This window comes from Sinocyclocheilus rhinocerous, unplaced genomic scaffold (assembly GCF_001515625.1).
Source record: "Sinocyclocheilus rhinocerous isolate Xijiao unplaced genomic scaffold, SAMN03320098_v1.1 scaffold938, whole genome shotgun sequence".
Lineage (NCBI taxonomy): Eukaryota > Metazoa > Chordata > Actinopteri > Cypriniformes > Cyprinidae > Sinocyclocheilus > Sinocyclocheilus rhinocerous.
In genome coordinates this window covers 1,448,436-1,460,720 of record NW_015665007.1, presented here as the reverse complement: position 1 = coordinate 1,460,720, position 12,285 = coordinate 1,448,436, and the positions used below count along the sequence as shown (strand labels likewise).

Here is a 12,285-nt window from a genome sequence, read left to right as displayed (position 1 = left end):
AGTGTTTATGAATGAACATAAAACGCCAGACATTTAAAATCCTCTGAAATGCTCCGATCATTATAGTACGGGGTCAATGAAGTGACTCGCCTTTTCCTGATCTATTTGGTTAATTAAGCACATGAAAACAAATCAATTCGTAGAGACAGTGACTTCAGTAAAAGTTTTATTAGATGATCTTCTGTGTTAAATGTAACTTTAATATTTATGTTGTGCTTAAAGTCAAAAATGTTAGGTGGTGTAACTGTCCGGTGATTGCAACAAAAATGTTAGTATATTTTTTTGTTAGACATTACTTTTAGTATAAGTAGCTTGGTATAATCAGTTATTATTTATTTAGAAATAATCAATAGGCAATAGCAATTCTGTATTAAAATGTTATTACTTAAAAATTGGCAACAAATAAAACAAGTGTGGCATAAACGTGCAGGAAGCCACATTGTTGTCATGTGACAAGAAAACCATAAAATAGAGAGGACCTCTTTACACCCTCATGAACCTGTGTCAAGTAGGCTATGTTAAGTCATTTTTATATAGTTGCCTATATAGGCTATCACATATATATTTTTATGAAATATGAAAGTGCACATTTTGTTCAGGTCAAGAAATTGAGAAAACATAGGCTATTCATGACCTTAAAACGTAGGCTATTTGAAATCAATATTTTTAACAAAATAAAAATGGTTGAAAACTTTCTGGAAGTAATCATTTTGAAAATATTTTATTTGAGTATTTTTTACTTGTTAAGTAAAAAATACTAGAGTCAAACTTTAGCCTACATGATTACGAACATGGCACGTGTTTTAAACTTGATTGTTTTAAAGGATTTCTCCTTAGAATCATCTTTGATATCTTTAGCAATTTGTCGTTGATCCACGTGCAGTCAGCTGTAACATGTAGTTTAAACAAACACCAAAAATAAATAAATAAATAAAATCTAATATCTAAATGATAGTGCTTTTATTTGAGAAATTCATTATAGGGTCGGATTAAATTCAGTTTTATTGAATTCAATCATGGTTAAGCGTCGAGTTGCATTGTAGGTCGTTCGGGCGATTTTCTATTTGGAGGCAATACAACTGAATCTTACATGTTCCATCTAGCAATTTGACGCCTTAATGTGTACGGCGTTGTGTGCAGCAATTTCGCAGCCGTGAAAAGAAATGACTCCCGGTCTCGGTAGCTCCAGAGCTCCGCGCTTGACTGATGCGCTTCCCTCCAGAGAGAGAGAGAGCGCGAGCGAGAGGCGGGCAGTTCTCGAAATAATACAGTCTCTCGACTCCTCGAATCTATCGAATTAAACATTTGTGCCCATTCAAATACTGCCTGCAGGTTTTTCCTACACATATGACATTAAACAACGTGTCAACAATGCAAAAAAATGCAACTTCGTTCCTGAGGAAAGTGGAAAGTTTTCCTCCAGTTTTTAAACCCAGCTCACTACGCCATCTACCGGAGAGGCGCGAAGTCACGCTTCAGGAGTTGCCCCTGCCCCGTGGGCTCTCTTACCCCGTTTTACCCCTGGCTTGGTACAGATACCACCGGCCCTTTTGTTTATCTGCTATCGCTTCCTCCTTTCAGAACAATTCCGCTGAGGAGCCTCTATCACCAGCCTCCATCAGACCCCGGCGAGGCCAGGCAATCACTTTCCCAGATTACTTGTATTTAATACACAATGCATCATAAACCAAATCCCTCATCCTGACAGGGAGAAAATAGAACAGCTCATAGCTTGAGCTTTCCCAATTTATGGCTAAATTAAAAAGGCTTCCAACAATGGACAAGTCGAGGAATGGCAGGAAATCGATGCGCGGCGGACCGGGGTCTCTTTGCGGTTCTCAAGGAGCGCGGGTATGGGAATCTTTGACGAGGGCCGCCGTATTTACACATGATTTTTTTTCTGTCCTTCCTCCGCTTCTGCCCTGCGATTTCATTAAACAATGGACATTATCTGGACCTCGAGTTCAATGTCAAAGATAGGCCAGGGAGACATATTCATCTTCATCAGAGTCATTAGAGTCCCGTCAGTGGATTGCGCTTGTTCATGCGCTGGACTCCAAGAGTCCAGAAGTCTCACTCTTAAAAATAAGGGACTAATGCAAAATGAGATCATTCAAGTTCACAAGTTCTTTAGAATCTTAAAAAAAACCGGGTTAAGTGCTAAACCACTTGTTAAAACTTTATTTTTAAACAGTTCGCTAGATTTAAAATATAAATAATGCAAAACAAAACGTGAATAATAACCACCTAGTGTTGAAAAAGTATTGTACGAAAAAGCATTTAATTTTATGGAGATGTTAAAATAGTAGGACATTATTTTCCTGTTCATAATAAACTTAAAGTTTGCGATTTTTTTTTTTTTTTTTCAATTCTTTTTTGGTGAAATATTGCATTTGTTTTGTGTAAAGAGGTGGGTAGGGTTTATTTAGGATTTATTTAGCTTTGTATCGTATTCAGTCGTGGGCTGTCTAGGAGCAGGTGTATTGTGCATGAGGGGAGAAAGAAGATAAAAAACGATTAGGCTATTTGAAAGGTAGCTCTGTTTGTGTTTACTAAAGCTAAACGCAAATGTTAGCTCTTAAATTAATCGTAATGTTAATTGCACATCATTTAGTTTTAAAGAAACAACAGTGTTACACCTCAGTGCACTTTCACTTGCACGAGCCTCCCTCGTTTTCGTGACCTTCCCCCGCGAGCAAAGCAAGCTGGGAGGGAAAACGCCGCTGATTTCGTGATTACTGGATGCCTTCATTAAAGCAGGGAAATTCGGGTCTATCCACGAGCAGCCCCGTCCCGACATCGCGCTGACCTCGCCTCGCCGCGATCGTGGAGGAGCCTCGCGCAACTTCCGACCGGTGGACACGCGAGACAGGTCCCCCCTCCCCTCCTCCTCATCCTCATCCTCCTCCTCCTCAGCGCATCTCCCTCGCATGGGACAAGAGAGGATCCACTTGAACGGGACAGACAGAGACACTCCTACGCGTTCAGATCACTGAAGGTGGACGATCCTCGCCGTCCTTCTGTTCCTTTTCACGCTCTTTCACTCGCGATCCGATGCCAGGAAGAGAGACAGTGAATAAACCCGCCAGCCAGACCGAACGACACCTGGGGACTTTCAACGGAACGATTCGTGGAAGGACGGACTGAAGTTGGACAAAGTTTTTGTCCGCGGGGAAAATGAGCGTGTCGTCCGCTTGATAAGAGCAAAACGAGAGGAGAGAGGCGGCGATTTTTTTTTTTCTTCAGCAAGAGACACGGATACATGCCGCAAAACACAGCGGTCGCGCACGAGCTTCATTCGGGGCTGTTGTGAGTTTTTTGGTGCAGTTTCATTGATTCATTTTTCCCAGTGAGATTTCCGTGGAGTTCTTAAGGTAGGCGGTTTATGTTCTTATATCAACGTTTGTCTCTGACAAGCCGCGAATTAATGGTCAAATAAAAGTCCATTCATCCTTCACCTTTGAACTTGTTTAATTGTATCGAGACGAAGGGCTTTGGTTCTTTGCTCTGAAGCGGAACGCTTAAATGCTATGCGTGTCGCTAAGATCTCTAGCTTTTTATTATTATTATTATTATTATTTTCTTTGTCTATAGATTTTGTACTTTTGTAGTATTTTGGGGGGGGGGGGTTTCCTGAGTAACTGGTTTTTATTTACTTTTCAGTTGAAACTTGTTTTCTGAGCAATATTTCACGTTTTGTTTTTGTTTTAAACAATTGTATGCATCGTTTTCCAAATGAAACGAATTTTGTTCAATGAAAGATGCATTCTCGTCACAATAGAAAATAAAACCGAACGTTATTACAGCTGACAAATGTGTCTAGTTTTACGAGTTTAGTTTGTGGTAATAAAACATTTTTTTTCTTTTTCTACAAAAACACATTGTTTTAAAAATATCTATCTAGACACTTGAAATACACTTTTGCTACATGTACTTTCTGACATTTTGTTTTTATCTATTTATTTCAACACAAATTATTTGTTTTTATATTTCTTTAAAAAAAGAGAGAGATCGTGAGAGAATCAGTGTTGTTTGGGAGGGGACGAGTTTGCGTGCGGTGGGTTTATTTGGCCTTAAACTACATAAACTCAAAGCCTAAATAATAAAGAAATGTTTAGTTTGCTCTTAAAATGCAACTGTCTCGTTTTTTCTCCGTTAATAATGTGTTTGTATTCGTTACACTTCACGGAAAGAGCGAGAGAGTTTGTAAGGACTGTAACGGTAGTTTGGCAGCTCTGTGAAAAACAAACCCGTTATTTTTGTTTCAAGAGTTTTGGCAGAAAATGCAGCAATGTGAAGACTGTTACTGGGCAGACTGAAAGTCTGTGTCTTTATATAAAAAAAAATGTCTTTGCAAAATCATTTTGTTTGCATTCAAATCTGCAATTTAGACCCTTTTAAAGCTTTTCCATTTTACTTTTAAATGTATTGTAAAACCTTTAAATTGTTTGCTATGTATATTTGCTGAAAAACTAAAGATAGACTAGCCTAACTACTAACTAGGTACTGAAAGTGTATAAATTGTATGTATATCATTTTTGTGTCTATTTCGCAAAACAATACTTTAAATTCAAAAAAGCACTGTGGTGTTGATGTGTGGAACTTACTTGAAAAGATGCCAGTTAGCTGAGCCACTAGATGATGTTTAAGATGAAGTTAAGAATTTTGTTTTGTTTGTGACATTCGCTTGATGACTAAAAAGCAAAGGTGAAGAGGCTGTGAGTGAGGGAGAGAAGCAAAGTGTGCAAAGAAGATGTTGTCAGAGAGTGTCTTAGAGAAACGGTGTGTGTGTGTGTGTGTGTGTCAATAAGTTTGACTTATCTGTATCGCTGTTTTCTAAGCCTCAGTGGGTGGCATGAGATTTTAGTCACTGCACAGTAATCAAGATCAAAGACTGATCTCTCTCTCTTCTCTTTCTCTCTCAGGGCGAGCAGACAGGTTTGGATGAGAGCGTGTGTGATAGCAGGAGCTGGCTAAGGCACGTCCAGATCTCTCCATCCACCCACCAACACAACCTCACAGCCTGCCAGATACATGAGCAGGTACGTGGAGAACACACACACACACACACACACTCAGAGCACCTGCATGGCCGACATAATGAAGTGTTTAAAGGTGTTTCTGCTATCTTTAATAGCAGATTCCTTCTGCATTCTCGTTCTTGTTCTATGTGTGTCACTGTGTTTTGGTCTTTTGTATCTTGGCTGTAGCGTGAAGGACCACAGGCCAGGATCACACACACACCCACACTCACTCTTTCGGTCAAGCATGATGATAATCACACATTTTGTATCTTTGCACTCAGATATATGAGGGACGACAAATTCCTGAATCCTTATGGAGTGAAAGACAGTTAGAAAGAGAATCTCAAAGAGAGAGAGAGAAGTCAAAGAGAATGAGTCATATCCATAAATTCACAGCTTTTATTCACAGTATTTTACACACCACAAAATTTTACTGTTTACATTTTATTTTTTATTTTCTTCCTTGGTTGAACCAATTCTGTGAGGTTAGTTTGTCATTTTGGTGTGTTTAAAAGGCAGCTTTTAAAATGTAAACGTTTTCTGTCCATATTTGAAGAGAAACTGAGTAGTCTAGTTGGATTAAGATAAAGTGGATTAAATGAGTTTCACTGAGTTATACTGAACTGAGTTTGACTAGATTCAATTATATTGTCTGAATTGAACTGAGATTAAACTGAGTTGAGATGTACTGGATTTAACTTTTAAGTCAAGTTAAATCCAGTTAAGTCAAGTTGAGCTGGATTCAATTAAGATGAGCTGAGTTAAGCAGGATTAAATTTAGTTTTATTGAGTTAAGTGAGTTGAAATAAATTAATATGAGGGAAACTGAGATCAAATAGATTAAATTACGATTAGTTAAAGCAAAATAGACCATACTGGAATAAACTGAGATGAGTAGAGATGGACTGGATCAAATTCAGACTGCATTGATCTGGACTCAAGTAGATTTAAATGGAGATTAGCTGGGTTGGATTGCGTTGAGTTGAAGTTTTGTTGTGCTTTCTTGAACCACTACACAGCACAGCAAGCTAAATCTAACGAAACAATAATCATGTGATCAGTTCATGCTATCGGGATTATTTTGGAGATCCCAAATCGCACAGTGAGATATTCAGTGAACCCAGTCATTATGAAATGAACTTACCGTTTGCCTGTCTACAGATAACAAAGAACTCTTGAAGCACCAGTCGGCCTTTTCAAATGAAATGACGTATGTTGAGGATTAATTTAAATGTTAAACAGGCCAATTGTATTTTCCATATTCAACTTTACAAAATGTGAGATCCACTAGAAGAATCAAATCCAAACGTTTCTCAATCTAAAGTGTAATTTTGATATTTGATGAGTAATAAAGAAGCAGGACTGGGTCTAGATTTTCTAAATATTTTACTTTTCTAAAGGTTTTCATAAAGAGAAACTAAGAGAAAGAGAGGAAGAGAACCTGTTCAGACACAGCATTATGAAATGCGCCATAATTGTTAAACTATGACACCTTGTCATAACAAAGAGTTGGGCTTAGACTTTATGGCTTCCGGCATCCCACATGTTTTTATAATCACGCTGTACCTCCTTATAGCGACAAAACCTGGAGAGAGAGATACAAAAGACTGACCGTTATCAGTTTTCATAAAGAATAGATTTTGGCTGCGTGGAGGTAAAGGAATGCATTCTTCTTTTTCCAGTCCCCCACAGCTTTCCTTAATTTATTCCTTAAGGTGTTATCTAGAATTGTTGGATGGATTTTGATCGTGTTGCTATTTAAAGCTTAATTATTGTTATTTAAAACTGAGAGAAAACAAGAAAATCGGTGTGAAACAAAATGCTAGATTCATCATTTTGATTTAGCTGTTTAACACTTCAATATTCTTTGTTAAATGTTACCTAGAACAATTAGCATGAAGAAAATCCATGGCTGGACAGATATTGATCAACTTGGACACAAGGAACGCTGATTGTCTGATTATTCCAGCTTATCACTCGTCACCTTTACACTGGACCTGGGGAAGGGGAAAGGGGGATTTCAGTGTGAGGCGTTGGTCTGTGTGAGAGTGTTTTTCATTCCTACAGTGCTGAACGAAGGATCTAATGGACCTGTTTATCAGGACATCAGTGGACTAACATCCGTTTCTCATAGACACTTACACAATAGAGCCGAGCTATGTGAGTGTATGTGTGTGCGGTGCTTGTATATGAAGTGACCTCTCTTACTTGGAGAGGAAAGTCTTAGACTGTTTGCTTCAGTAATTGCAGAAGTCAAGGTAACGATTATCTAGTGCACTTCTCAGTGCCCTCAAAGTCAAGTGCAAGTGCCTGTGTATCTTAAAGTCTTGGAAAGATAAGTCCTGATGATAAACGTTTGATTAGTCTTCTGTGGTTCAGTATGGGTCAAAATTGGCAAGGATCATATTTATTCTCCATGTGCATTGAGGTCTGGGTCAATGTGTTATTATAAGCCACTGAAAGTTAATAAGTTTACAACCTTCACTTATCAGTTAACCTGAAACTACCAGACTTCCTAACCCAGACACATTCACATATTTACCTTGCTATCCAATGAGGACGTACCATAAAGATAATTATGAGTACAGACTAACCAAAACCGCATCACCTAAAAAAAAAAAGGATTAAACATTTTTTTTTTCTTCCGAGGTGTGTGTATTTATTTATTTATTTGCTTTTCAGTATATTTAATGTTTATTTTTGATATTACATTATATTACATATTTTATTATTTTCATATTTCTATATATGTATTTATATGCATATACTTAATTTCATTTTACCTTTGGGAACACCCAGGGAGTGAGTGAGTGAGTATTATTATTTATTTTATTTTGTTTTGTTTTATTTTATTTTATTTTATTTTATTTTAAACTCTGCTATTTTTTTTTTATTGTTATTTTTTTACCTTTTGGAACGCCCATGGATTTATTTATTTAGTTAGTAGTTATAGTAGATTTACTATATATTATACTATATTTAAACATCCAGAGTGAATTTGTCATATCTAGTAATTTTGCAAGCTGTAGTAACATTGTCCTGATATTTAACGTTCTGTTGTGGATACCACTCAAAAGTCCTCCCGATAATATGCATTTATCCTCAGAACAGTGTGTGAGAGCGTGTGCACACACACTTCTGTGGCATCTGAAAAGACTTGCAGGTTGGCACTCACCCTTGGCACTGAAGAATCAAACCACGGCCCAGAATGGGTTGCCAGGAGTGATGCCCAGTAAACTCCCCTGATCTCTGAGCTTGGCTGGCTCGCTGCGTCCTCGACCAACAAGTTGTATGAGTGTGTGTTCCCGTATCATTCACCCCATGGCCCCTCACACCGCGTTTGAACAGCTCTGCCTTTGTCTCGTACTCACAATATTATTGTGGCCCTTTGCTCCCTGTCTTTGTGTGATAAAAACACACACACACACTCACAGAAAGAGGGTCGGTTGTGACATTACAAGTACAAGATATCAGAGATCTGCAGGAAGGCACCAGAAGGGGTAGACAGGCCATGAAAGTGTGTGTGAGAGACTCCATTCTCATGTTGTCTTGAGGGTCCTGTTAGTTCCCTGTATTCTCCTGTTAAACAATAGAGCAGGACTCGGTCCCTCCGTGTCCCCCACAGCCTGCTGGGTCTTGTACACACACATACACACACATAAAGACCATGGCGTTTCCAAGGGGTCTCCACCTCACTGTTGCCTTTATCATATTATCAGGGGTTTTTGTGCGTGTCTGTCTGATTGTGTGACATCTCTAATACGAATGCTCAAATGTCACCACCGGACTGAACAGGAAGTGAGCCGTCTAATGCCTTCAAGGCTTGCCAAAAATAACACCATCCAAATAACACAACTGTGTTTCTCCCACTACCTATTGTGTTCACGCAGGAAGTGTGTGTGTGTCAAACAGATAGGTCTCCATTCGGATTCTTTAACACCGTCTCTTTCAAACACACATGCTCAAGCTCAGGTTCCCATCATTGTTTGTCCATCAAAATGTATTGTCGTTTCTTTTTTATTTCACATGCTCGTAAAAATATAGACAGTTACACCATTTACATTTACATTTACATTTAGACATTTAGCAGACGCTTTTATCCAAAGCGACTTACAATTGGGGGATACATAAAGCGATTCTTCTTAAAGAGGCAAACAGATACAGGAAGTGCTTGTAATACCAAGTTTTTAGACATTGTTCAAATAAGTACAAGGTAGAAAGAGAAGGAATAGATAAAGAGATAGAATTTTTTTTGAACGAGAATGTTCTGGAAAGTGATTTTGAGCCTCTCTGTGATGGTACCACGAGGCGTCGCTCACTAGCGGATCTCAGACTTCTGGAGGGGATGTAGATTCGTAGTAGTGAGTGGAAGTAGGCGGGTGCTGAGCCTGTGGCTGTTCTATATGCAAGCATCAATGTCTTGAACTTGATTCGAGCCGCAACCGGTAGCCAGTGCAAGGAGATGTAACGTGGGCTTTTTGGGCTCGTTGAAGACCAGTTGTACCGCTGCATTCTGAATCATTTGTCGAGGTTTGATTGTGCTTGATGGAAGTCTAGCCAGAAGAGCATTGCAGTAGTCCAGCCTAGAAATGACAAGGGCCTGGACAAGAAGTTGTGCAGCATGCTCCGTTAGAAAGGGCCTGATCTTTCTGATGTTGTGCAATGCAAACCTGCAAGATCGAGCGGTCTTTGCAATGTGGTCTTTGACGGTCAGCTGGTCATCAAAGGTTACACCGAGATTTCTGACCGAAGTTGATGGGGTAATTGTAGAAGAACCTAGCTGGATGGAGAAATCATACTGTAGAGTTGGAGTGGCAGGGAAGAAAAGAAGCTCAGTCTTTGCCAGGTTGAGCTGTAGGTGATATTCTTTCATCCATGCCGAGATGTCCGCCAGGCAGCCTGAGATCCGTGCAGCTACCGTTGGATCATCTGGTTGAAATGAAAGATAGAGCTGTGTGTCATCAGCATAGCAATGGTAGGAGAAGCCATGTGCCTGTATGATGGGACCCAGTGATGTTGTGTATATGGAGAAGAGGAGGGGTCCAAGAACTGATCCCTGAGGAACCCCAGTGACAAGTTGATGTGCTTTGGATACCTCCCCTCCCCAAGCCACCCTGAAAGACCTACCAGTGAGATAGGATTCAAACCAGCGAAGAGGAATCCCTGTGATGCCCAGTGAAGAGAGGGCAGACAGGAGGATCTGATGATTGACAGTGTCATTTGGAATGCTGAGGATCTGTAGTTGTAAACACTAAACAGTAGTGTATCAGTATTCTGTCCCATGTTAAATGTCTGCCTCTCTCTCTAGATCTTTTACCGTGTGGTCCGAGAGGTCCAGCCGGGTGAGGAACTCTTACTGTTCATGAAGGCTGAGGAATTTTCATGTGAGACCATGGCTCCAGACATACACGGTGAGTTAGCACTCATACACACAAACACACACACACAAACACACACTTCCTAACTCACTCGTTTTGTTGTTGCAGAGGAGCGTCAATACCGTTGTGAGGACTGTGACCTGAACTTTGAGTCTGGTTCAGAGCTGCTGGACCATCAGAAGCATGCCTGCGGTACCCCGCCTTCCTCCGGCTTCAAGCTGTCTAAGCAGGGTCTGCCCAGCACTGCAGACGATCCTGATCTTGATCTGCTGCACTTACACACTCACCCCCTGAACTTACCCCGCTCCCCACAGGAGTGTAAGGAGTGTGAGCAGGTCTTTCCTGATGCCCAGAGGTTAGAACACTCTATTTTATGTTATATGTTATGTTATGTTATGTTATGTTATGTTATGTTATATTTCAGGGACAATTCCCAAGATAAATATTGTAACAGAATTAGATTAAAGCTACATTTCAACTGTAGTCCCTTTTCTATGACTACAGACTACCTCTGACCCGAACCCAAACATTATTTTCATTTTTTTATATACATGTTTCTACCAAAACAAGAAACACAATCAAATCTGATAATTCTGTCTTTCTCTTTTTCTGTCTGTCTCTCAGTCTGGACACTCACTCTCTGTCTCACTCCGATGAGAGGGAGTATAAGTGTGATCAGTGTCCAAAGGCATTCAACTGGAAATCAAACCTGATTCGCCACCAGATGTCACATGACAGCGGCAAGCATTATGAATGTGAAAACTGCTCAAAGGTAGAGTCCAGACATTAGAAAAGACGTGTGCAAAAACTGGCATCTCTTACTGTAGCTCACCTTCTGTTACCTCAAACCCAACAGTAATTCTATCATGGAAAATACGGTGATAAATACAATTAATAAAAAGCGACTGACAATATAATCATGTATAGTTAGGATTGCAAAATAAATAGCCTTATCAACATAAAAATGGATGAGAACAATCTTTGTTGTTGACTTCAAAGATTGTATGTCCAGTTTGAGCAAATATGATGTACAAATAAGATGTCAGTGTTTGTTTACAACCACGTTCTTGTTTACTTTTGTACAATAATCAGTTGTGGTACTTTTGGATTGCCACTTTGATGTCCAGTCAAAACCAGTTGAGATCCACTCCAATATATATCACGCTGTCAGTAGGCTGTGTATGTAAACTTTGTCCCTATATCTCTGTCTTTACCCAGCAGGTGTTCACAGACCCCAGTAACTTACAGAGGCACATCCGCTCTCAGCACATGGGGGCGCGAGCTCACGCCTGCCCCGACTGTGGCAAGACCTTTGCCACCTCCTCGGGCCTTAAACAACACAAACACATCCACTCTTCCGTCAAGCCCTTCATATGTAAGTCACTCAGACCCTTCATATGTAAGTCTGCATGCTTTCTACTCTGAACACCACACCACAGAGCTGGAGAGCTCCAGCGTCCTTTTGAAATTCCCACCAAATTCTGAATCTGAAGATAGGTCCACTCCACTTTCTAATTTGCTCAACTGGTATTTAAAGACAAGTATACATTCAATGCAGTGTAACTTGCTTTGGATACAAAGCGTCCACCAAATTAATAAATATTAATAGATTCAAATCTGTTTTCGAGGCTGGTGGAGCTCTCCGGCTGGCCTGGGTTATCAGGCACTTATGTTGATGTTAGATCTGTTTATAATCCTTATCGTGCACTTTTTAAAGTTAACATGAAACAGCATTTGCAACCCATTTTACTTCCAAAATGTGACACATTTCACAGAAAAACAGAATATTCAGGTAGAAAAAAAATTTCTGTTCGTCTGGAATTTATTGGATTGTGAAAAGTGGCAGTCAGAGAAGTGAGGTTGTTTTAAAGTTTATATATATA

General features: G+C 39.6%; 1 protein-coding gene across 8 annotated transcripts in view; it reads left to right on the top strand.

The window, feature by feature from the left end:
* Nucleotides 1-2,576: 2,576 nt before the first annotated feature.
* Nucleotides 2,577-12,285, top strand: part of LOC107730859 (MDS1 and EVI1 complex locus protein EVI1-like) — a 27,047-nt gene continuing 17,338 nt past the window's right edge. For 3 of the 8 annotated variants that reach the window (XM_016541807.1, XM_016541810.1, XM_016541806.1), the window contains exons 1-6: nucleotides 2,577-3,374; nucleotides 4,926-5,042; nucleotides 10,333-10,435; nucleotides 10,511-10,757; nucleotides 11,027-11,174; nucleotides 11,621-11,801. In XM_016541807.1, the coding sequence (XP_016397293.1) occupies nucleotides 10,387-10,435; nucleotides 10,511-10,757; nucleotides 11,027-11,174; nucleotides 11,621-11,801 (625 nt within the window). In that variant the 5' untranslated portion in view covers nucleotides 2,577-3,374; nucleotides 4,926-5,042; nucleotides 10,333-10,386. The remainder of the gene's footprint in view (nucleotides 3,375-4,925; nucleotides 5,043-10,332; nucleotides 10,436-10,510; nucleotides 10,758-11,026; nucleotides 11,175-11,620; nucleotides 11,802-12,285) is intronic. The other 5 variants (XM_016541814.1, XM_016541813.1, XM_016541812.1 and 2 more) reach the window with 3 other exon arrangements.